Below are 23,791 nucleotides of genomic sequence, written 5' to 3'. Positions count from 1 at the left end.
GACATACTCAGGCTCTTGCTGTGGAACCCCAGACTGCCAAGGCAGGAGGGAAATGGAGAGTAGGGGCAGAAAGCAAGGTGAGTTGTTTTTATGATTCCTCAAGCTAAAGTCCTGCTACTCAAATGTTACTATGCCTTCACTACGCTGTCAGCAAGCCACATTTTCTCCTCTTTCCCAAATTCATCAAAAGCTCATCTAATCTCTATGCTCCCTTACCAGCTCCCTGCAAGCTCACAGACCACTGTGATGAAAGATCTCCAGAATTCTCTCTGTTGTAGCCATCTCACCTTGGAAACTTTTCTTCCTTTTTCTTCCAACTGACTGAGTTACAAACTGAATATGTGAAGACTGCATCAATCAATGGTTGGTACAGCACTTGCAGCTGCAGGAACTCTAATTATTCCCTCTCACAACATTAAACCTCACTCATTGGACAAAGGCAGGGGAGGAAGAGCAGTTAGTTGAGTGGAAATAGTACATTTTGTGAAAAAAAAAAAAATGGAGTTTTATTTACCAAATCATCCAAATAGTACTCATAAGTAAAGTGACATAATTTAATGGCAATTATTTTTCCAGCAGAACTCTTTCATGCTATAATTTGAAAGAAGTTGATAAATTAGTCTGCAAAGTTAGACAAAACAAAATGAAGGAAGTCTTAATTTTTTAAGCCCCTGGGTATGAGAACATTTCACATTGAATTTTCCTCACTAGTGTCAACTCTGAAATTATTTCAAACTCAGTAGGAGTCACATAGATTGTACCTGAATTACTAAAGTTTAGAAATTGGCAGAATCAAACCTATCCAAATAGGTTTTACAGGAACACCACCTATACTATCTGAAATACATATACAATTTTGATTTAAAAAGAAAGGTCTTGCTAGGCTAGACTCTGGCCAAAATTAACAACTGAAATTCAATAAAGATAAATATAATATCTTATACTTGGAATTAGAAATGTTGACAGCACATATGCAGGATGGGTTGAAGGAATTCCAGTTTAATAGTGGCTACCAATGGGAAGGATGAAGGGTTGTAGTTGACTGCTATTTCAATATAAACATTGACTTGAGAGCCCAGGAAGCCCTGTAAAAGCTTCTATAAAATTGTAGGCTGGTGCTTACATCAGAGGTGGGAGATGGGTTTGGTAATATAATAGTCCATTTTGTAGTAGACTGACCACCCCTGGCCATGTCTGAATAAGGCCAGGGTAGGTAACCACAGTGAGTCCTGAGGTGAGAGATCAGGATGGCAGTCTTTTCTGAGAATGGCTAAAAGAGTGAGGGAGTTCTAGTAGGAAAAACAGATTTAAAAACTATCATTTTACTAATTATTACCTAGGATAGGGTTCCAGAGAACAGAGCCAAAACCAACAGTGATGATACATGGAGAGTAAAGAACAAAGTGGGATTTAAATAACTGTTCTTCACATAGGGAGTGCCCTGTCATTAAGGGTGTCCAGGCCCTGGCATCCTGGAAAGGACTGTCACCTTGCATAGGAGATGGGGCTCAGTGTCCTCTGAGGATCCTTCTCAGTGTAGGATTCTGTGCCCTGGCAGTCACTGATAATCAGTATGCACAAGTGCAAGTGAAACATGTTTAGAATGGGCTCATTCATATGGGCAAGGGAGAAAGAGAAACAGTCTGAACCTTAACCCAATTCATTCTTTTTTTTTTTTTTTTTTTTTTTTTTTTTTTTTACATTGCTTTGTTTTGTTTTTGGCACTGGAAATTGAACTCAGGGGTGTTCAACCACTCAGCCACATCCTCAGCCCTTTTTAAAAATATATTTTATTTAGAGACAGGGTCTTGCTGAGTTGCTTAGGGCCTTGCTGAGTTGCTGAGGCTGGCTTTGATCTCTTGATCCTCCTGCTACAGCCTCCCAAGCTGCTGGGATTACAGGTATGTCCGGCTCCTACATTTTTTTATTGTTGCATTACAGTTGTACATAATGGTGTGATACGTTGTTATATATTTATACCTGCAAACAATATAACAATATAATTTGGCCAGTATTACTCCCCAGCATTTCCCCTCACTCTCTCCACCTCTCATCCATTGGTCCCTTTCCTCTATTGATCTTCCTTTAATTTTCATGAGACCCCCCCACCTCTTACCTTTTTATTTTTCTTCTCTAGTTTTTGCATATGAGAGATGACCCTTAACCTTCTGAGTTTAACTTATTTCACTTAACATGATGGTCTCTGGTTCTATTTTCCTACAAGTGACATAATTTCTTTTTTTCTCCATGGCTGAATAAAACTCTGTTGTGTATATATGCCACATTTTCTTTATCCATTCATCTGCTGATGGACACCTAGGCTGGTTCCATAGTTTGGCTATTGTGAATTGTGCTGCTATAGACATATATCACTGTATGAGTTGACTTTCATTCATTAGGATAAATACTGAGGAGTGGAGTATGGGTCATATGATGGTTCCATGTCTAGTCTTTTGAGGAGCCTCCACACTGATTTCCATAGCTAACCCAACTCATTCTTAGGACCATTTTTGTATTTCAGAGAAAGCACTTCAGCTCTTTCCCACCACCTCCATTAGAAGGCTCTTATTCCAGACGCTCCCAACTGGGAAACCAAGAAAACTTTACATCAGCTTCGGCAAAGCTTCTCTGAAACGTTCAGTCTATGCTATTGACCCACAGGGACAATCCACTGTATCACTTGGGCTTTTCTCAGCCCTTACAGACTCATCTCCTATATCACTGTCAGAGCCCGGGGAATGGCTACAAAATCCAACAAACCTTTTGCTTGTGGCAATGTGGGACCTGCAGAGGAGGTGGCAATACTGGTGTGCCGTGACCTGAATCACAGCTGATCTGTAACTGTATTCCCTGATGCACTGAGAAGGTCAAGGATGGACAGGACATCTATCCTGCTCTGTTGCTGTCCATGCCAGTGACTGATACCCACCATCCTCTCCCTCAGCTTCTTTAAGCCTCTTCCCAGGGCTATAATGCTAGATAAAGCTTCTGGACTCATACTTGACCCTGAAGAGCAGATTTGAGGACTTACCTTGCTGCCAGAAGCCAGGGCATAGCCTCCTCCTACCAGGATGACAATCTCCCAGGGCATGGTTTTCTGAAAGTCCTTCCATGTGATGATGGGCTCAGACTGTAGGGAGGACTCCCGGCTTGTACCTAGATCAAAGGTAGGGAGAGATGGACGTGATTTATGGAGATTTATGGACATGATTTATGAAGATTTAGGGATCTCATGGGTGAATTGGAGGATTTGGGAAATAGCTGTATCGCTTTGTGGGGAGTCTGAAGGGCCTTGGTAAGCCTCCTTTGAATCATTCTTACTTGGATGTTCTTTGACTAAAGCCATCCCCAGCTTCTCCCCCCGAACATTCTCTTACCGTCATTGTTTTTCCCAAAGCAGGGCTTCTTTGCTGGAATGAGGAAGAGGAGGAAGCCAAGGAAGACAGAGACTGTTGCATCAGTGCGGTAGCCTTTCCTAGCAAAGACACAAGCATGGCTGGAGGAGGGGTTGGGAATCCTCGGAAGTATTATGAATAAGAAAGTCTGTCTGAACACAGTGCCTCTTTTTAGGACAGTCTAGAGATGACAGCAACCTGACTTCTTGACAGTTGCTGGCAAGCTGTGCCACAGTGGATTGATAGTTCATGGTTACTGTCTGGAGGCAGTGCCTGGCTGGGCGAGATGTGTTAGTGTAAACTCATGGGCCCTTAGTTGGGGTGAGTCCTAGAAGTGATCAGGAGCCGTTGGATAAGGAAGAACAGAAAAGGCTGAGTCTTCTTTCCTGTGGGGCCGCAGCTCCACCATGGTCTACCTGTGACCCTCCCCAAATGAGAAGTTGGTACTTGGAGACCTTGGGGCCTGTGTCTGGTCTTGGCCCTCAGAGGTCCTGGCATGGGATCCTGTGTGATCCTTCCTCCCACAGGCTTCAGCCTCTCTGTAGCGCAGTCTCTTTACAGTTGGCACTTTTTAGACAGTGTCTAACACCTTGTGTGACAGCTGAAGGTCAGAGAGCCCATGTGAGAAGACGAAGGTCATCAGCTGGTGAGTAGTGGCTGCATCCCAAGCCCAGACTGGGATTCGAAATACTGTTTTCTTCCTGACTCCACATTGCTGCTTCCCTAGAGGGAGCAGATTTCTCAGGGAATGAAAAGCTCTCTGGTCTCATATCTCATGTCTGCCCCTAAGAGCTGTGATGGACCCCAGCGGTCACTGCCAGAGGAAACTGGGTGAAGAATTGGTTCTTCAGGAAGAAACATCACTACTTACTTTTCAAAGAAGGAGTCCCACCCAGGGACAAAACCAGGCTCCCGGGTAAACCACAGTACGGTCATCAGGATGAAGAAAAATCCAGTCACCATTTCAGGGTAGCTATAAAATCAAACAGAATGAGCCACTCCAGGAACTGGGGAGTTTGGTTTAGTTGTTGTTGTTGTTGTTTTGCTTTTGGAAACTCCTATTCAGAGTTGCAATACTCAAGGCATAAAACATAGTCACTGCTTGCCACTAGAATGGCTGGCAGTGAAGCAGGAAGAAGACCAATCAAGCAATGCCAAAAAATAAACAGGAAGTTCACCACGTGTCCTGGAGAAATTTAGGTGGGAAGGGAGAGACTTCAGCACTACCCATTTATGAAAATAATTTTACCTACACCCTACAAGGAGAGGGTATTGAAATGGGCATTGTACACTGTGCTAGCAGGAGTAGAAATGGGTACAACATTTTTGAGGTCATTTGACCTCAAAGTATAGACATCAGGAGCCTTAAGTTTCCTTCATCTCAGACAGTAACAAGAAATGCTCACTGAAATATTACCTATTAAAAAAGAGAAACAAGCATTTTGTTTATCCAATGATCTCCTGTGACACTGAATGCATTTTGGTACAACTGTTTGTTAAAATGAGATGCATCCGCTAATCATCATGTTTCCACAACAGAATTCATGATGTGGGGACATAGTCATAGTACAATGAAAAGTGAGATAAGGCAAGATATGCAGGTATGTTCAGTATGAATTTTACCAAAAATACATGTCTGTTGCACAAAAAAGTATGGAAAGAAATTTTTAAAAAAATTTTTTTTAGTTGATAGATCTTTATTTTTTAAATTTATTTATACATGGTGCTGAGAATTGAACCCAGTGCCTCACACATACCAGGCAAGTGTGCTACCACTAAGCCATAGCCCCAGCCCCTGGAAAGAAATATTAACAGTTGTTTATACTTCCTGTGTTTTATAAATGGTCCACTGTGAACATGTATTCCTTTTATAACTTAAAGCTTTAAAAATAGTTCTCCCTGAATTGTTTTCCCCAAAGTTGTACATGCCAATAGTTATAAGAGGAGAAATAGCATTAATTAGAATGCTGGGTCACTGTAGAAATGCTGATAGAAGTGGCTGAGCATTGGTTAGTGATTTCTTGAAACTCTGTCTTTAATGCTGCCTTATTCTCTAAAAGGCACCAAGTCTCCCAGTTCCCTAGGAGTGGTCATTGGCTCACTGCAGTGGCCCAATTGAGCAGTGTGAGGAGTCCCAGTTTGGGAGGGGATTTGGCATGTTCCAAGACTGCCCTGTGCCACAGTTCTGTTGCTCTTTCCCCAGCTGCCTCGTCTGCGACACTCCACTCCCACACCACAGCTATACCTTGGACTCCAAATATAGCCAAAGGGAAGGGTGGCAGTGCAGTCTGGGAAAGCTTGGCCTGGGCATTAAGTAGCATTTCAATGCCTGGATTCATAGATGTGGGAAACTCGCCCAGTGTCAGGGGCTGTCAGGAACAAGGCTGTTTTGTGCTTCACTTTACTCGCTGTGTTTCTGTCCTGGACAAGGAAACAAGGGCAGTGGCTGAGGTTTTACCTGATGTCTCCCAGCTTTTCATATTCCTCTTGGATTCTCTTTTCTGACAACTCTTCCCTTTTGGTCTTCTTCTTCTTGCTCAGAGAACAGGTCTCTTTAAAGCTGAGAGGGGAAAATGAGCAAAAGAGAAAACATACTTCTGAGACCTAGAGGAAATCAGATATCAAACAGATACCAAACCACCAGTTTGCTGGGATGGCCTTTGCTGCTCACGTGCACTGTCCTTCTGTTCATACAGCTTCTGTCTGCCTGGTTCCCCAGCCTTGCACCAGCCTCCCCTAGCCTCTTGGGTATGTCCATTTGGGCACAGCTCTGGTGTGTCTTATGCATCTGCACAGGAGCATTTACATGTGGTTGTTTCTACATACTCATACATAAGGAAAAGAATCAGTGTGATGTGGTATGTATGTCTGCATGTGTGTGTGTCCATGTGTCCTACATGCACAGGTGTGTGTGTATGTGTGTGTGTGTGTGTGCACGTGTGCATTTATTTGTCTAGAGACAAGGCTTGTCTGGGGGAAAAATGGATGTGAATTTTATATGATACTGTTGGAGTTACAGAAGTATACAGCCATCAGTGGTTTGACAACAGTCTCTGAGTAAAAAGAGAAGTCAGCTCTGAGAATATCCCTTGACCAGCGGAGTGTTGGGCTTTGTGGACTCTTAGCAAAACATCATATGTATCTTCCCTTTATGTGTTTGAAATTCATCAAACTTGGAAAAGATAATTATGAAGAAAAGGATTACTAAGCAGATTAATATTAGAAATAATACCATAAGAGACAAATCTAACTTGTTATTTTGAAGGATCTGTGCATGTTCCATATGACTCCTGCCTATAAAATCAAACCAAAGGAAACTTCTACTTGGAGTCATATTTCTTTTTTTAATATCTATTTTTTAGTTGTAGTTGGACACAATACCTTTATTTTTATTTATTTTTATGTGGTGCTGAGGATCGAACTCAGGGCCTCGCACGTGCTAGACGAGCGCTCTACTGCTGAGCCACAACCCCAGCCCTGGAATCATATTTCTAAAGAGTACTTGGAATAAATCTATATTCTTTGAGAGCAATGAAACTACATTAAACACTCTCCAATTCATACTTTTAATAATTAGTTGAAATTAAGGACATTTTACTTTAGAACAGAGAGTCACAGAAGTCTAGAGCTTCTAGAGGAGACAAGATCTGGCTCCCAATGTGGTCTACTGCCTTCTCCTCGGGCATCCTGTTGGTTACTCCCTGCTTTGAGCAGAGCCTTCCAGCAGTGCTTTGCTGGCAGGGCCTTGAGACTCACTTGCAGCCCAGGAACAGCCAATGCATCCAGAACCAGCTGACCACCAGCATGATGAGGGATATGGGAAAGCTGAAGAGGAACCAGGTGCCAAAGTTGACCACCTCTGCGGCTGGGTACTGGCTGGAGGGTAAAGACCATGTCAACAATTAGAAGAGCAAGGGTTTCCAAATGATATTGGGGGTTGACAGCTAAATACTGCCTAAGAACACACACAGCCGGGTAAAGGGAGAGTTAATGATTACAATATGATGACTCTACCTACAAGTCATTAATTTGTTTGTTGCAACTGTACAAGAAGAAAGACAAGAAGAAAGAAGTAAGCCTAAAATAAATAAATAAATACACACACACACACACACACACACACACATATTTAAGAAACTAAAATCAATACCACTGAAGTACATATCTTCTCCTGAGTACACTCAGAATTACTCAGGACCTGTTTGCCCTTAATTTACATAAAGGTTTTGAGAAGTTGAACTCCTCTGGTTTTCAAGACCACAGAATGGAGAGGAAAGGTGGTGCACTTTGTCATAAAGCCACTTGAGAATTGTAAGTGTTGACGGGGGAGCAGTGGGGTGATACACTGCAGCCAATTCTAGATCACTGTGGGCTCTGGGACCTCATAAGGGTTCCAGGTATGGATGGTGCCCATCAAAGAACCAGGACTTGGAACCTCTAAGCACATACATACATCAGCAAAATAAAAGGTGGGTGATCTGCTCACATGCAAGAAAAACGGCCTGGAAGAACTGGGCTTGGTTCCTGCAGGGTCAGGTCTCCCTCCCTCCTTCCACGCTTCCTCCCTCCCTCCTTCTCCCTCCCTCGCCCTCCTCTCCTTCTTTCCTTCCTCCTTCTTCCTGCCAGAAGGAAAGTCGGGCTCCTCCTGTGGTCCATGATCAGCTGCGCTCAGCTCTGGACCCCATCCCTGGTGGCATCACTGTCCACTACCCTTCTCCCCCATACTCCATTTCCCTCTCATCTGGATCGTCCTGACCAGAGTCCAGTGTCTTCCATCTTCAGACCTCTCCTTCTCTCTCCTTCCCTCTCTGCCGTCACCCACACCCCTCTTTCTCAGCCAGCTCTCCATTCCCTCGCTTCCTTCTTACTCCTCAAGGCACCAAGATCTGGCCTCTCTTCCCACCACTCGACCAAACCCCTCCCACGTGGGCTACCGGTAGCCAACAGGAAATATTGTAGCCACCCCTTGAAACACTTTCCTCCCGGGTAGAATGACACAGCTCTTCCTGGATTTCCCCTCTCCTGTCCCCTGCTCTCCCTGTCACAGTGTAAGTCCTATGGTTTCCATCACCAGGGGCAGATGAAAAGGTGGGCCTCTTGCTCAAAGAGTATCAAGATTTTCTAGAGGGACAGCCAGCATTAAACCAAGCATAAGGCCACCCGGAGCACAGTGGCTTGGGTCACCAAACAGGCTGCTCATGCATGGTGCCAGCCTGCAGGCCACAAACTCCAAATCTACTCAGCCAGAAAATTCTCTTGAGATTCAGAGTCATGCCCCCAACATCACACCTCAGGCTCTGCCAGCTTCTCCATTCTCATCTTTTCTCTCCAGTCCCCCCACTGCTGAAACCAGAGGGCTGAGAGTCAGGCGTGGCCCTCCCTCCCAGGCTCCTCCTGACGCTACCAACACCCGTCCAGTCATCTCTCTGTATCTCTAAGATCTGACTTTCTCCTACCTTCTGCCACTGTTATCCAAGGCTCCCAAAGCTATCTCTTGGACAACGGCAGCAGTGTCCTAAACTGTCCTGCTTTCTCCTTTCCAATCTGTTCTCCATTTTTCACACAGCATGAGTTCTCAACTATAAACTATAAACCTGGTCACCTCTCTCTCTGCTTAGCTCTCCTTAAAGGGTTCTCACACCCTTCCGGCTGATGTCCAAGCTCCTTCTTAGCCCTTTGTCTCTGCCCATCTTCCTGCCTGGTCTCCTTTGCTCCGTCATTTACTTTTTTTTTTTTTTTTTTTTACCATTTTAATTTTTTAATTTGCTTTAATTAGTTATGCATGACAGTAGAATTGATTTATGCACTTTGATATATCATACATAGAGGATATATAATTTCTCATTTTTCTTATTGTACATGTAGAATCATACTGGTCAAGTAGTCACGTATATACATACAGTAATAATGCCTGTTTCATTCTGCTATCTTTCCTATCCCCACATCCACTCCCCTCCCCTCCCTTCACTTCCCTCTACCTAATCTAAGGTAATGCTGTTTTCTCTAGTGCCCCCTGCCTTATTGTGAATAACATCCACATATTAGAGAAAACATTCAGCCTTTGGTTTTTATGTGTTCTTTTCTCCTGCCTCGGAGCCTCTTCCATGCTGTATTCTTTGTGGGAAATCGCCCTTCATCTGGAGTGCTACGGCTCAGCCTTCAGGTGGCCATTTGTTGTCACCTCTGTGGGGAGGCACTTCCTCCTTGCAGAGCTGGTGAGCTCTCCTAGCAGAATCCTCATACTCAATTGCAGCAACTTGACGGTCTCTTTCCCTCTTGACGCAGAAACGGTTCTCCTCTTTTCTTCTGCCAGCACCTGGTCCAGTTCCTGACACCCAGTGGGTGGTTAGTAAGTATTGGTTGACTGAGTGAATGACTTACTTGTTGAAGTGTTCCAGGAATATGAGGCTGGTGGAGGTGCCAATGATGGTGGTCAGGCCGCCAATGGTAGCAGCGTAGGAAATGCTCAGAGAGAGGCACTTGCAGATCATTTGGTCATGCTGGGACTTGTACTTTCTGTTCAACTTCTGATTCCTGGGGCTGGGGGTCAGGCCAAGTGGCTTTTCCTACCAAAGGAAAATCAGTGAGTATCTGCACCAGCTTGGGCTGTCTAGCACACAAAGCCTGATAGGCAGGAGGCACCTGGTATAGCAGAAAGGTTTTGAGCTTTGGAATCAGAAAATGAATCCCAGTTTCTATCATTTGCCAGCCTGGACATGCCTCTGGACTGCAGTTTCTTCTCCGGTACAATGGGGAAAATCATATTTTCTCTTCCACATTGTTGTGAGGAGTAAATGAACTAAATGAAAAATATATATAAGTGTGTGTGTGTGTGTGTGTGTGTGTGTGTATCACTTTGGATATATATATATATATCCAAGGAAAGTTAAGCAGGGAGTGAGGTGACCAGGTTTATAGTGATCTAAGTGACCACTTAGATCACTTCCTGATATTTAATGATCGGTAAGCTATTATGATTTTGTGTTTATTAATGTTATGAATACTGACAGCATGCTTGTGGTTTTGTTTTTGTTCGCTTGAACTCCAGTAAAGCTAGTTGCTCTCCACATTGTGTTGGAACCAACAGAAGATGGTTATTCTGTGTGGAGTGGAGTGATAGTCCTGATGAAAACCTAGCTTCCTGGGACGAGGGTTGAAGTGTGGGAATCCTCCCTGTCTGCCTCACTCTTCCCTCTCTACCTTCTCCTCCCCACCTTGCCTATAAGCCTCATCCTTGCCACGGTCCTCTCAGGCTCTGCTTGGTCCAGATAAGGGCTTTTCAGGTCACAGAGGTGAACTCTGATTTCAAGTGCACTAAAGAAGGAAGAGTCTCCTCCCTGCTCAACACTTGGTCACCCTCCCTGATTCTTCATGAGACTCGGAGAAGCCTGGTGAAGATGTCAGCAGGTCAGGTTATAAGAAAATCAGTGGGGAAGAGGCTGCCTTGCCATGTTTCTCATGGCCCTTAACCATTGCCCCCTCCTCCAAGGAGAGCCACAGGGAGGCTGGGCCCTTCCAAACCTCTGAAAGACTCACTGGTTATCAGAGCTGGAAGGCCTGCTTAGATTCTCCAGTTCAGGGAGTTTGCATGATGATATATTACACATAAACCCAATTTATCAAACATAAAAGTAGGATTTAATTGGCATAGATTGATTTGGTAACAGTCAGGGACACCTGGATTTGAATCAAGATGCTGCTCTCTCAAGCTCTCGGGCCTTGGGTTATGATTCCATCATTCTGTCTCATTTGCAAAAACATGGAGTTCAAAATCACTGCTTCACTGAGCCAAGACTGGGGAGAAAATGCTTGGTACATAATCAGTACATCATAAATGGTGGCAGTTATTTATGATGATGATAGATGTTAACTAATCAAGACTGTTTTGATGAACACAAAAATTTGAAATCAAGGTTGTGACAGTAGCCATTTTTTACTAGTTTTTACATTCATTTGGTCTCTACAATTCATTTGTGGTATAGAACCAGGAAAGCCCTCACTTGTGCAGAAAAGCAGTTGCTTTAGTATCTCAGGATACTAAAACAAAGTATTTGCAGTGTCCCTGAAGCACCTTTGAGGCATAGTTTGAGCACCTATGGTCTAGACCAACCATCAGCATTTGCAGTTGGAAAGCCTGGGCCCAGGTAGTGGGAGGCCTTCATGGAGCCATGTGGACCAGGCACTTCACTGTCATGGTGCACAAAGGTCAGACATTGGTGACAGCTCATGAGCCTGAAGCCTTCACAGTCCCAGGACAAGTGCCATTGGGGAGCTCCAGGCATTGTGGGTAGGAAATAGAAGGTGGGATTCTGTTACCTGGGATGGCTGCTTCTTGTCTTGGCGTTGGTTTGCTGTTCTGAGGGGGTTGGTGATTGTGGGCACACCATTCAGGTTCTGTTGGGACAAAAACCATTACACTATTAGGAAGAGGACGTGATGAGGCAAACGCCTGAAGAAGTATTCCTAGCCATCCCAGGGTCCCCCCACACCCCGGCACCATGGGAATTGGGGCCAGATGTCAGGGAGGACCTCACCAGGCCCATCTCCAGACCTGCACCTCACCAGGCCCATCTCCAGCCATCTTCACAGCTTCCCATCCCGCCAGCATCAGGCACCCCATGTGAAGAGGCTTTCACGACCTGGCAGACATGGCTGTGTCCTTCAGGAGAGCCTGCCTTTCTGGGACTTCATTAGCTAATGAAGAACTTCTTAGAATTTTATATATATATATATCTTCATACTTGCATCATTTGTTTTTTATTTTTATTTATTTATTTCTATTTTTAGTATTTTTTTAACAGAAAGAAAAAAATTTAAATCCCACCACAAGAAGTCCACAGTCTTATCAGCCATTTGTGCTCTTCATGAACATCCATAAAACTAGCTTTTGGGGGTGGGGGCTGAGTTTGAGCAGCAATGTGCAAGTAAGCATTGCTCTCCTCTATAAATGTACCCCTTTATGTAATAGGATGTTATAAATGAAAGCCCCTCAGAAAAATCCTAATGTTGAATTATTGGCTCTTGAAATCTGGATGGTTTTCATGGGTTTCCATGAAAATTTTAAACTAGGGCTGGGTTGTGGCTCAGTGGTAGCGTGCTGTCTAGCACTTGTGAGGCACTAGGTTTAATTCTCAGCGCCACATTAAAAAAAGAGGGTATTGTGTCCAAACTAAAAATAAAATTTTTTTAAATGGTTAAACTGTATTTTATGTGGCTAAATCCAGTACTCAGGGCTGGGGCTTGGAACTATCCAGGACATTGCCATAAGCTTGACTGGCTCTTATATCCAACCCGTGTGACAACCTTTTTGCCCTTATGTCCCTGGAGGCTGCTGGGATACAGGATAAGCTGACAGGTGTCTTGATGCCTAAGTTACCTTGAGGGACCTTCAAGTAATCTCAAAGCACAGAAAAAAACACAAGACCGTACCTTGTTTTGCATCAGGGAAGTGAAGCCTGCAGCTGACGTGCTAGAAAGAAGCAAAAGAAACGGAAACCATAGTGGGCCATATTTCATTCTACAGGAGTTCTCTTCCCCATGTCGGGGTTTGACGTGAGGGACTTGACTGTGGACTCCAGTTTTCTAGCTGAATCGTCCTTGCCTTCTGAGATGCTGCAGGGGGTACTGTAAGATTTGTGCAGCCAGAGCCTACTTCCCCTCGAGGGCAGAGGCAGTGTGCTTTCTTTGGAGTAACACTAACACTAGTAAAGTTATGAACATGCAGTGCTTGTCAGGTGCGAAGCACTTCACTGTAGACATTATTCCTTGTGACACCGTTAGTCCTTACAACAGATCCTTGGCACAGGTGTCACTACCTGCATTTGCATCACTACTTAGCAATGGGATGTGAGTGGTGTAAAGACAGCTCCTAATCCCCTGTCACCTAATTTTTCTCTCCTCTTAAGACAGAAGCCTCTCCCTGTCTCACAGGGAGCCTGCGCCCTGACCACGTCCTTACTGGCTGACTTGGGAAAGGCCACTATCTAAAAGGAGAGACTTGTGGTATGTTTATCTGAGGCAACAGGAGCTGGGAGGGCCTGGCTGTATCCAGGGGAAAGCAAGTGAGAATGAGAAGATGGGGGAAGATTTCTGATCACACTGCACATACTGAATCCCCCATGGGGACTGTGGATCGGCCAGCCTTTGCTGGAACACAGAGGAAGATGAGAACCATCAGAATTACTGACTCTCTGAGTCCTCGATGAGTGTTTCCAGTTTGTGAGGATAGCGGGTGCCACCAGCTCACCCACTGTGAAGCCAGATGAGAACACTGGGCACACACATGCAGGACATGATGTCCTGCGCCACCACCCATCTCAGGCTCTCACAGGGAAGGAGAGGAGGTGATGGAAGTTTAGAATGATGCGTTCTTTGAAAAACGTGCCATTGTGTTTCCCTCCCTTCTCCCTAAACTGGCTGATGAGGGCAGGCAAGGACTTCTTTAGACTACAGGAGAGGCGCTGCCATGTGAGAAGACTGCCAAACAGCCTTAGCATTCACAGCACAGAGCATGTTGGGAGAGGTCAAATTGAGCTTTCACTTTAGAATTTAGGGACACAATTGTACATGGAAAAAGCAAACAAGTCGGTGCAAAAGGGCAGAGAGGCCAGACTGAGGAGAAAAGACCCACCTTCACTAGAGCAGTCTGAGCTCTCAGTTCTACAGGGCAGCCTACTGCTGAATCCTTTAGGAGCAGGGACATATGGAAGGAAGCTGGGCAGGTGCCTGCTGGAAAAGGCAGAGGCAGCCCAAGAACCAAGGGGCTGCGGGGGAGTGAGTGAACCAAGGAGGGGAGCAGCAGTCATCCAGCAGCAGTCCAGGCTCAAGGGGATGAACTCCTGAAGGTGGGAGCCCCACAGTGAAAGAAGAAGGTGTGAATCTCAGAGAGGGCATCAACCCCAGGCTGCCCTGGCTCCAGCCCAGACCCTTTGTGTCTACACCCTTCAGCCTCTGCCCCAGCCCAGGAGAAGTCAGAAGCAGGAGAGTGACAGGGAGCAGGGGAGGAGTGGGGAGGAGAAGATCAACTCCCTCCCCAACTGGCTTTCAGCTCTTCTGCAGGCTGGCCCTGGACACAAGGGGCGGGGGGGGGGGGGGGGCTGTGGACCAGAGACTGCAGTTTGATAAGAATCTGACTAGACTGCTGAGCATCTGAAAATGAGATCACTGTATCTAAAAGCCAGAAGAGGGAAATGGTGGAGGAGGGAAAGCCAATGGGCTATGATTGAGGCAGTGGAAGAGAAAAATGAAACCATTTTCTGATGGTATCCTCTGTCATCTATCCCATCTATGTAAAATATGCTAATTTCACACAATGTGAGATTTTGATTTTTTTTATGAAAAGGGCAAATTACAAAGCCCAGCTCCCTTACAAATCCAGATTTTAAATGTGTAATATTTGTCACAGAATACCTTGAAGATGACATTTTCATACAGCATCTCCAAAAGAAATAAGTTGTTAATGGATCTATTTCCCATGAATGTTTGGCTAAACTTTTCCTTTCCCACATTTCCTTTTCTACCATTACAGGGCTGTGTCACCAACTGGCTCCTAATCCCCTGTCACCTAATTTTTTTCTGCCATATCTAAGATCAAATCTAGTAAGACTATATCTAATATTTATAAAATATTCTGTGATTCTCCAAGAACCTCTAGTAACATCTATTGTATGTTTTTCCATTAAAAAATATTCTTCTAAGAGGACATCAATTTAGATGAAATTGTACCTGGTGGCTGGATTGACAGTTCCTATATCCACTCAGATTCGGTATTGGTCTTTCTATTTCTTCTCCATCACTGCAGTATTCTGGGGTTAAGGGAATTGCCCTAAAGATCTTGGCGAGTGACTCTGAGGGATGGAGAGAAGATGGTGAACTTGGCCTAGACATCTAAAAGAGCTATTTATAGTCGCATCTTTCCTGACCTCTCCAATGGGAAACACAAGGCTCCGTCTGGGGAGAGGACAGTCATACTCACTCTTCATTGACAAAGATGAGTTCCAGAGATGGTTGGCTGTTTACATCGAGACCTACAGGGGCAAAGAAATGTGAGAAATGAGATGTGGGTGCTGAGCTGACACGTGGGTGGAAGAGCAGCCAAGGGATCAGGCTGGGCAGGGGGTGTTCTGGGTGACGATCCCCCGTCTCTCTGCTCTGATACAGTGGAGCTCATAGACAGAGACAAGGCCCTCGGCTTTGTAGTAACTCCTGAGCGTCTTGGGGGAAAGAGCAGACGGGGATGCCCATAAGTGAAGGAGGAAGGAAGAGCTGGGGGTGGGGATCAGGGAAGCTCCAGGTTATAAGAGCTGGTGTGGAAGAGAGGGAAAGTGGAAATGAGCGGGTTATGGAGACAGGCACCAAGCTGGGCAATATCACAAGAGAAGACCGGCAGGACACCCAGGGGGGAGGTTGGGGGAGCAGAGAGGAGATGAACTCCAGCAAACTGTACTGATGGGCTCGGCCTCTTCGGCGCTGGAGTTGCCCGCCACGAGCTGCTCCTCCTCGGCACTGACCAGCTCCTGCAGCACGGCCTCCACGATGGGCATCACCATGGCCGTGGTGGAGGTGTTGGAGAGCCACATGGACAGCAGCGTGGTGCAGCACATGAAGCAGAGCAGCAGCCTGGAAGGCAGGGTGGCCAGCAGGGCGTTAGCAGAGTGCCCATCTCCCCGGCCAATGGCAGATCCGGCAGAACCCCCCTGGGGCCTCCTCCCTACCTGACGGCGTTGGTCTAGAATCTGCAGCCGGCTTTTACCCACCGGGCCATTCAGCTTTGTACTACTAGTGCTTAGCACTGAATGAGCCTTAATTTCATTATTTGTCACATGAATGAATCACACTTCATGGGCTAGTGACCTTAGCCAGGAAAAAACCCTTACTTAAGCAAAGCAAGCTCACATAGCTTCGGTAGAAGGTCACAGGGTGTGGACCTACTGTTTGCTCTTCTCTCCGGGTGGATATTATGTGGAGCTTAGCAATGTGTTTCCTGTGTATAAGGGAATTCTTGTTCTGTTTCTGGTGGTGCTGGGGATTGAGCCCAGCGGTGCTTTACCATCGAGCTGCACCCCCAGCTCTTTATATATACAGGGTCTCAATAACTTGCCAAGGTTGTCCTTGAATTTAGAATTCTCCTCCTCAGCCTCCTGAGTTGCTGGGATTACAAGTGTGTACCGGGCAAGGGAAATCTTCTGCCCTTGTAGCCAGCAATTCTGAGTACCATTGTATTTCCTACTTTGCAGCCAAGTCACCATAGTTGTTACCAAATAGAGACTAAGGTTAGGGGCTCACAGTCTGCCCACTACACATCCCACTAACAACATGCTAAATGTGTGGCCCCAAAGTCACAGCAGTGTTCCATACCACTGTGTGAACTCTTTCATCTGGTATCTAAAAGAGTCAACACTTGGAGGAAAACTCTAACAAAGATAACCTTCAAATGCTTTCTCTTTGACTTTGAAACACTGTGCAATGTGCCTGCACAGACATGTTTCCATAAGATAAGCCACCCCCAATATCACCTGTGTTTGCGATTTTAGGTGGAATCATCAACTTCACACAATTTCGGGAAGTACACTTGTCAGGTGATTGTGACAAAGCAGGGGCCTGTCCTGGGGATGCGCTGTTTAGGCTGAAAGCAACGTGAGTTTTTTGGCCTGCACATGCCCTGGCAACTGGGTGGAGACTGAGCAGGGTGGGAATGTGCTAAATGATGAGGTATGAGGGAAGAGTGGAAACACAAGTGGACAAAAATTCTTTAAGACAGTACACAGAGGTTTCCCAAAGCCACAGAGTCCCACCATGATGTGGGGGAACAGTGCCATGGGCCTAGGAGATGGAATGTAGGGACAAGATAGCTGGGGAGGGGCAGTTAGCAGCCCCAGTTGATGATCTAGGAGACAGGAGCATATGCATAGGCAAAGTCTTTGTGTCTAAGGGACTGATTTTGAAAAGTAATGCTATAAATGATCTATTTCTATGCCCGCTCCCAAGAGTCAGTACACCTTCCATGACATGTACTAGTTGTAAACCAGAAGAAGCAAGAAGGGCTGACACAGGAAGGTGCCCAGGGCAGCAGGAGGGAGGCTTCCCCAAATCACCAACCACAACATTCCCATGCCTGCCCGCGGGGGCCAATCTCTCCCACGTGGCCTTCTTGACACAGTGGAAAGAGGAAGCAGCTGAGAGCTTCGTCAACGCAACATGTCTAACGTGTCTGCTCTGAAGCCATAACAAAAACTGGTGGGCAGATGGGAGAAAACACCCACAGTTCCTTCCTCCTCCAGCCTTTTCCCTGACAGACACGAGAAAGGTTGGCCCCTGTGTTACCTAATGAGCCCCTTGTATGTTTTAACCCGTTGCAGTCTGGGTTACCAGGTAAGTTCTCTGGGTTCTGCTGACGGTGACACCAGGGTCACTGATTTAAATCTATATTCCACAGCCACAAGGAGCTCTCATTGGTAGAGGATGGGAGCCCCACAACTCTAGTATTACCACATCCCCATGAAGAGAACGACAGGCTACCGCGAATGTCCCCATGACAGGCTGGATGTACTGGCTGTCCTGAGTGTGACTCACATGCCCGGCTTGGCTCCGGCCATCAAGACCATGCGCAGGGCGATTCTCTTGTGCAGGTTCCACTTCTCCACAGCGGCCGCCACGCAGATGACACCCACCAGCAGCAGAGTGGTGTTCTTGAAATACTCGGCTGCCACCTGCAGGGAGGCCCAGGCAGGTCAGCTACTCTCCCAGACCCAAGGCCTGGCCAGTGGGGAGAACAGGTAGTGCCCCAACTCCTTCATAGGCAGAGACTGGCAAAGAGCCAGCAGGAAGGGGAGTGTCATCAAAAAGCTTTTCTTGTGGTGCTGGGGGTTGAACCCAGGGCCTTGTGCAAGCTGGGCAAGTGCTCTACCACTGAGCTACACCACCAGCTGAGATAGCTGATTACTTTAGAACAATATCTGCCCAGCGCCTACCAGGCAGGCTCTGTGTGAGCACTTTACAAAGATGATTTCATTTAACCCATCCAATAAACCCACGGGTAGATATTGACCTCACGGGCACTTGGCCACAGAGCCACATCCCCAGCCCTATTTTGAATTTTATTTAGAGACAGGGCCTCACTGAGTTGCTTAGTGCCTCACTTTGCTGAGGCCTGCTGCCTCATTCTCCTGAGCCGCTGGGATTACAGGCATGTGCCACCACACCAGCTTCCCAACTTTTTAAAACATAATATTTGTATTTAAATTTGATGTGAATATAATTTTAAAGAATAAACACATGTATAATTTTATATTACTCTTTAAAATCATTAAAATAAACTTAGGTTTATATCCAAATCTCATGTTTAATGTTTTAAAAAATATTCAGAAAATTATTTCCTTATTTATAGGAAAATGAATACATGCTCAGTATGGAAAACCTCAAAATATAGAAAAATTATTCTACTTTTGTTAATAACTCAGTATTTTCTTTTTTTAAAAAACTTAGTATTTTCCCCTCAATTCTTTTTTTCCCCATGGCTATGTAGATATATAAATGGATTTTCACATTATGAGAGTTATATACATTGCCTTTTTTTCCCATTTAATATTATACCCTGATAATTTTCTTTATTTTTTTTCCTGATCATTTTCTTATAATATTTAAATTTATTGGGAAAGTTCATTTTAATGGCAACATAATTTACCACGGAATTTATTTGGTCATTCTCCTTTTGTTGAATATTTAGATTTCTCTTCATTTGTGCTACAATGGAGCAAAGAATGATCTTCTGACATTATTACCCCATGTACAAATATGACTACACAGTCAGTGGGATTTTACATCATGTACAACCAGAAGAATGAGAAATTATACTCCATTTATGTATGATGTGTCATAGTGCACTCTACTGTCATGTATAACTAATTAGAATTTAAAATATTTTAAAAAAAGAATGATCTTCTGCATAAAATATCCTTATGTAAATGTGATCGTTTCTCCTGGATAGACTTCCCCCTGCCCTTCAGTACTGGGGATTTTCCTCAGGGCTTTGGGCATGCTGGGCAAGTGCTCGACCATTGAGCTACATCTCCAGCACCCCCTTTTTTATATATATTTTTACTAGTTTTGATGAATTTTTAAATTTTATTTATTTATTTGTATGTGGTACTGAGAATTGAACCCAGTGCCTCACACATGCAAGGCAAGTGCTCTACTACTGAGCCACAACCCCAGCCCCTCCAGCTCTTTTTATTTCTTATTTTGAGACAGGGTCTTGCTGAGTTGCCAAGGCAGGCTTAGAACTTGTGATCCTCCTCCCTCAGCCTCCCAAGTTGTTGGGATTAGAGGCATGCACCACCACGCCCACTAGGAGTTATTGAAGGTGTTTTTATAAATTTTCTTAATTTTTTGTATATACATTTTAATGAATAAGAGAAAGCATTGCCAAATAAGGAAGAAAATTATAGATGATAAAAAGGGAAGAAAAGAAACATTGGATTATATGTAGTTGCCAGAATCTTGCTTCTAAAAGGGAGCACAAGGACACTCTCTGTCCAGTGTTTTGCTGAGACCTGAGAGATGGAACTAAGCCTGCCTGATGCACCCAGGAAAGGGCACCCTCGGGGAGGGAGAGGCAAGTCTAACAGCTCCCTATGGACACTAGTTCCACACTCTGTAGGGCACTTGGGGCAACATCTGAACTGGTGTTTTGTACTTGTTCTGTTGTTTGGTCACTTTTTTTTTTTTTTTTTTTTTTAATTTCTTACTTTTCAACTCAGTTTTGCACTGCTAATGCCTAAGGACCTTTCTCTCTCTCTCTCTCTCTCTCTCTCTCTCTCTCTCTCTCTCTCTCCCTCTCTCTCTCTCTCTCTCTTTCTCTCTGGTACTGGAGATTAAATCCAGGGGCACTTGACCACTGGGCCACATCCCAGCCCTATTTTGTATTTTATTTAGAGACAGGGTCTCTCTGAGTTGCTGATACCCTTTGCTGAGGCTGGCTTTGTATTCATGATCCTCCTGCCTCAGCCTCTGGAGCCTCTGGGATTATAGGCTTGAGTAACCACTGTGGGGCCTTTTTTTTTTGTCTCTTAACACCTTACATCCCAAAGTAGATACTCAGTAAATATTTCACGTACACGAGAATTGCTCCTAGCTGAAAGGAACATGACAGACATTGAAAGAAAAATATATAGAAAAATTAAACTTCTAATTTAAAATCGTTCTTAAAGGGAGAAAACAAAAAATTAATTGCGGGAAAGATAAAAATGGAACAAAAGAAGGAAACTAAACATAGTAAAATATGTGACCAATATTTGCATAATCATAACAGTATTACATTTTGATGACTGAATTTACAAAAACTGATATAACTATATTGGGGGGTGGAGGAGAGGCAGCAGAGGATGTAAAAGAACAAAATCGTCATCTGTCCTCACAGGAAGTCAACTGAAAATGTCTATAAATGATGATTCAAGAACTAGTGCAACAATATCATACAGGAATATGGAGCTTAATGCCAGAGAAGCAGGTAACAAAGTTGAAAGATCCTTAGTCTGAGGGCAGAGTGGGGCTTGAGGGGGGATCAAGAGGGGGAAGGGCAGAGACTTTATTATTCGGTTTTTACGCTTCGTGCATGTAACACTTTGATAACATCAAAGCCATAATAAAGTCAGGCTGCTCCACTTCTCCCTCTCTCTTTTGCCCCATGGACATTTCTTTTTCTTTTTCTTTTTTTTTATTTTAATTGGTTATTCAAAACATTACAAAGATTGCAGAATCACATCGGTTACACATCCACATTTTTACATAATACCATAATAGTAACTGTTGTATTCTGCTACCTTTCCTATCCTCTACTATCCCCCCTCCCCTCCCCTCCCATCTTCTCTCTCTACCCCATCTACTGTAATTCATTTCTCTCCTTGTTTTTTTCCCATTCCCCTCACAAACTCTTATATGTAATTTTGTATAACAATGAGGGTCTCCTTCCATTTCCAAGCAATTTCCCTTTTCTCTCCCTTTCCCTCCCACTTCATGACTCTGCTTAATGTTAATCTTTTCCTCCTGCTCTTCCTCCCTGCTCTGTTCTTGGTTGCTCTCATTATATCAAAGAAGACATTTGGCATTTGTTTTTTAGGGATTGGCTAGCTTCACTTAGCATAATCTGCTCTAGTGCCATCCATTTCCCTGCAAATTCCATGATTTTGTCATTTCTTAGTGCTGCGTAGTACTCCATTGTGTATAAATGCCACATTTTTTTTTATCCATTCATCTATTGAGGGGCATCGGGGTTGGTTCCACAGTCTAGCTATTGTGAATTGTGCTGCTATGAACATCGATGTGGCAGTATCCCTGTAGTACTCTCTTTTGAGGTCTTCAGGGAATAGTCCGAGAAGGGCAATAGCTGGGTCAAATGGTGGTTCCATTCCCAGCTTTCCCAGGAATCTCCATACTGCTTTCCATATTGGTCTCACCATTTTGCAGTCCCACCAGCAATGTATAAGAGTACCCTTTTCCCCACATCCTCGCCAGCACTTGTTATTGTTCGACTTCATAATGGCTGCCAATCTTACTGGAGTGAGATGGTATCTTAGGGTGGTTTTGATTTGCATTTCTCTGACTGCTAGAGATGGTGAGCATTTTTTCATGTACTTGTTGATTGATTGTATGTCCTCCTCTGAGAAGTGTCTGTTCAGGTCTTTGGCCCATTTGTTGATTGGGTTATTTGTTTTCTTATTGTTTAATTTTTTGAGTTCTTTGTATACTCTGGATATTAGGGCTCTATCTGAAGTGTGAGGAGTAAAAATTTGTTCCCATGATGTAGGCTCCTACAAAGAAACTACTAGAGCTAATAAATGAATTCAGCAAAGTGGCTGGATATAAAATCAACACACATAAATCAAAGGCATTCCTGTATATCAGCGACAAATCTTCTGAACTGGAAATGAGGACATCTACCCCATTCACAATATCCTCAAAAAAAATAAAATACTTGGGAATCAACCTAACAAAAGAGGTGAAAGATTTATACAATGAAAACTACAGAACCCTAAAGAGAGAAATAGAAGAAGATCTCAGAAGATGGAAAAATATACCCTGTTCATGGATAGGCAGAACTAACATCATCAAAATGGCAATATTACCAAAAGTTCTCTATAGGTTCAATGCAATGCCAATCAAAATCCCAACGGCATTTCTTGTAGAAATAGATAAAGCAATCATGAAATTCATATGGAAAAATAAAAGACCCAGAATAGCAAAAACAATTCTAAGCAGGAAGTGTGAATCAGGAGGTGTAGCGATACCAGATTTCAAACTGTACTACAAAGCAATAGTAACAAAAACAGCATGGTACTGGTACCAAAACAGGCGGGTGGACCAATGGTACAGAATAGAGGACACAGAAACCAATCCACAAAATTACAACTATCTTATATTCGATAAAGGGGCTAAAAGCATGCAATGGAGGAAGGATAGCATCTTCAACAAATGGTGCTGGGAAAACTGGAAATCCATATGCAATAAAATGAAACTGAATCCCCTCCTCTCGCCATGCACAAAAGTTAACTCAAAATGGATCAAGGACCTTGATATCAAATCAGAGACTATGCGTCTGATAGATGAAAAGGTTGGCTCCGATCTACATATTGTGGGGTCGGGCTCCAAATTCCTTAATAGGACACCCATAGCACAAGAGTTAAAAACAAGAATCAACAAATGGGACTTACTTAAACTAAAAAGTTTTTTCCCCATGGACATTTCATTGCATTTGGTTGATGAGATCTGTGCAATGGGAACATCTGTCCTGGGAGAGGAGTTCTCTGCGTCTGGCTAACCTAGATCTTGTCTCCAGGCTTACTCCTCAGCTGACTACGGTCGCTGAGGCTCCCCGAGAGCAGAGGGACGCCCTGTGACTCTGGGGTCCAGGGCTCTGGGTGAGGGGCAGTGTCATGAGGGAGATGCCGCCCCCTAGCTGGACGTGGGAGCTGCTGGGATGCCGCGGTGGTGGCTGGGAGCCCAGGACCCTCTCCTTGCCAGGTTTCCCTCTCAGGCTTGCAGGAGGCAGCTCTGCACCAAGAGGGCTTTACTGTCTGTCTGCAGAGGAGGGAACCCACAGCAGGAGCCAGACAACATAGTTCTTGGAGATGGCTCCTCCATCATGATGTGTGTCTGCTGTGAAGCTATTGAAGTCAATAAGACCAGAATTACTTTCTTAGGGGACTGATGACAAAATTTAGTTTCCTCTCTCCTTGGCACATATCATTCATTCCAGGACACCAGTTTGTCTGTGATGGCCTTTTAGGAGGCTCAGTACCTCACAGCAGGTGTGACTATTTCCTGTGGATTCTGCTCAAAGGGAAAGGAAGGCACCCACAGGTGGAGATCTGGGTGCCAGGCACCCTGCAGTTTGCATTCAC

General features: G+C 44.5%; 1 protein-coding gene across 2 annotated transcripts in view; it reads right to left on the bottom strand.

Annotated features, from left to right (window-relative positions):
• Positions 1-23,791, bottom strand: part of Slc13a4 (solute carrier family 13 member 4) — a 44,028-nt gene that overhangs the window by 5,229 nt on the left and 15,008 nt on the right. The window contains exons 3-14 of one of the 2 annotated variants that reach the window (XM_076860233.2): positions 17,967-18,103; positions 15,841-16,013; positions 15,370-15,421; positions 13,259-13,263; positions 12,825-12,856; positions 11,712-11,789; positions 9,777-9,961; positions 7,152-7,271; positions 5,854-5,955; positions 4,267-4,368; positions 3,378-3,475; positions 3,032-3,156 (exon numbers count right to left, since the gene is read on the bottom strand). In XM_076860233.2, the coding sequence (XP_076716348.1) occupies positions 3,032-3,156; positions 3,378-3,475; positions 4,267-4,368; positions 5,854-5,955; positions 7,152-7,271; positions 9,777-9,961; positions 11,712-11,789; positions 12,825-12,856; positions 13,259-13,263; positions 15,370-15,421; positions 15,841-16,013; positions 17,967-18,103 (1,209 nt within the window). Of the gene's footprint in view, positions 1-3,031; positions 3,157-3,377; positions 3,476-4,266; positions 4,369-5,853; positions 5,956-7,151; positions 7,272-9,776; positions 9,962-11,711; positions 11,790-12,824; positions 12,865-13,258; positions 13,264-15,369; positions 15,422-15,840; positions 16,014-17,966; positions 18,104-23,791 lie in introns of both variants that reach the window. The other variant, XM_076860232.2, reaches the window with a different exon arrangement.

Source organism: Callospermophilus lateralis, chromosome 1, assembly GCF_048772815.1.
Source record: "Callospermophilus lateralis isolate mCalLat2 chromosome 1, mCalLat2.hap1, whole genome shotgun sequence".
NCBI lineage: Eukaryota > Metazoa > Chordata > Mammalia > Rodentia > Sciuridae > Callospermophilus > Callospermophilus lateralis.
Note: the sequence above shows the minus strand (reverse complement) of the source record. Positions and strands in the feature narration are given on the sequence as shown.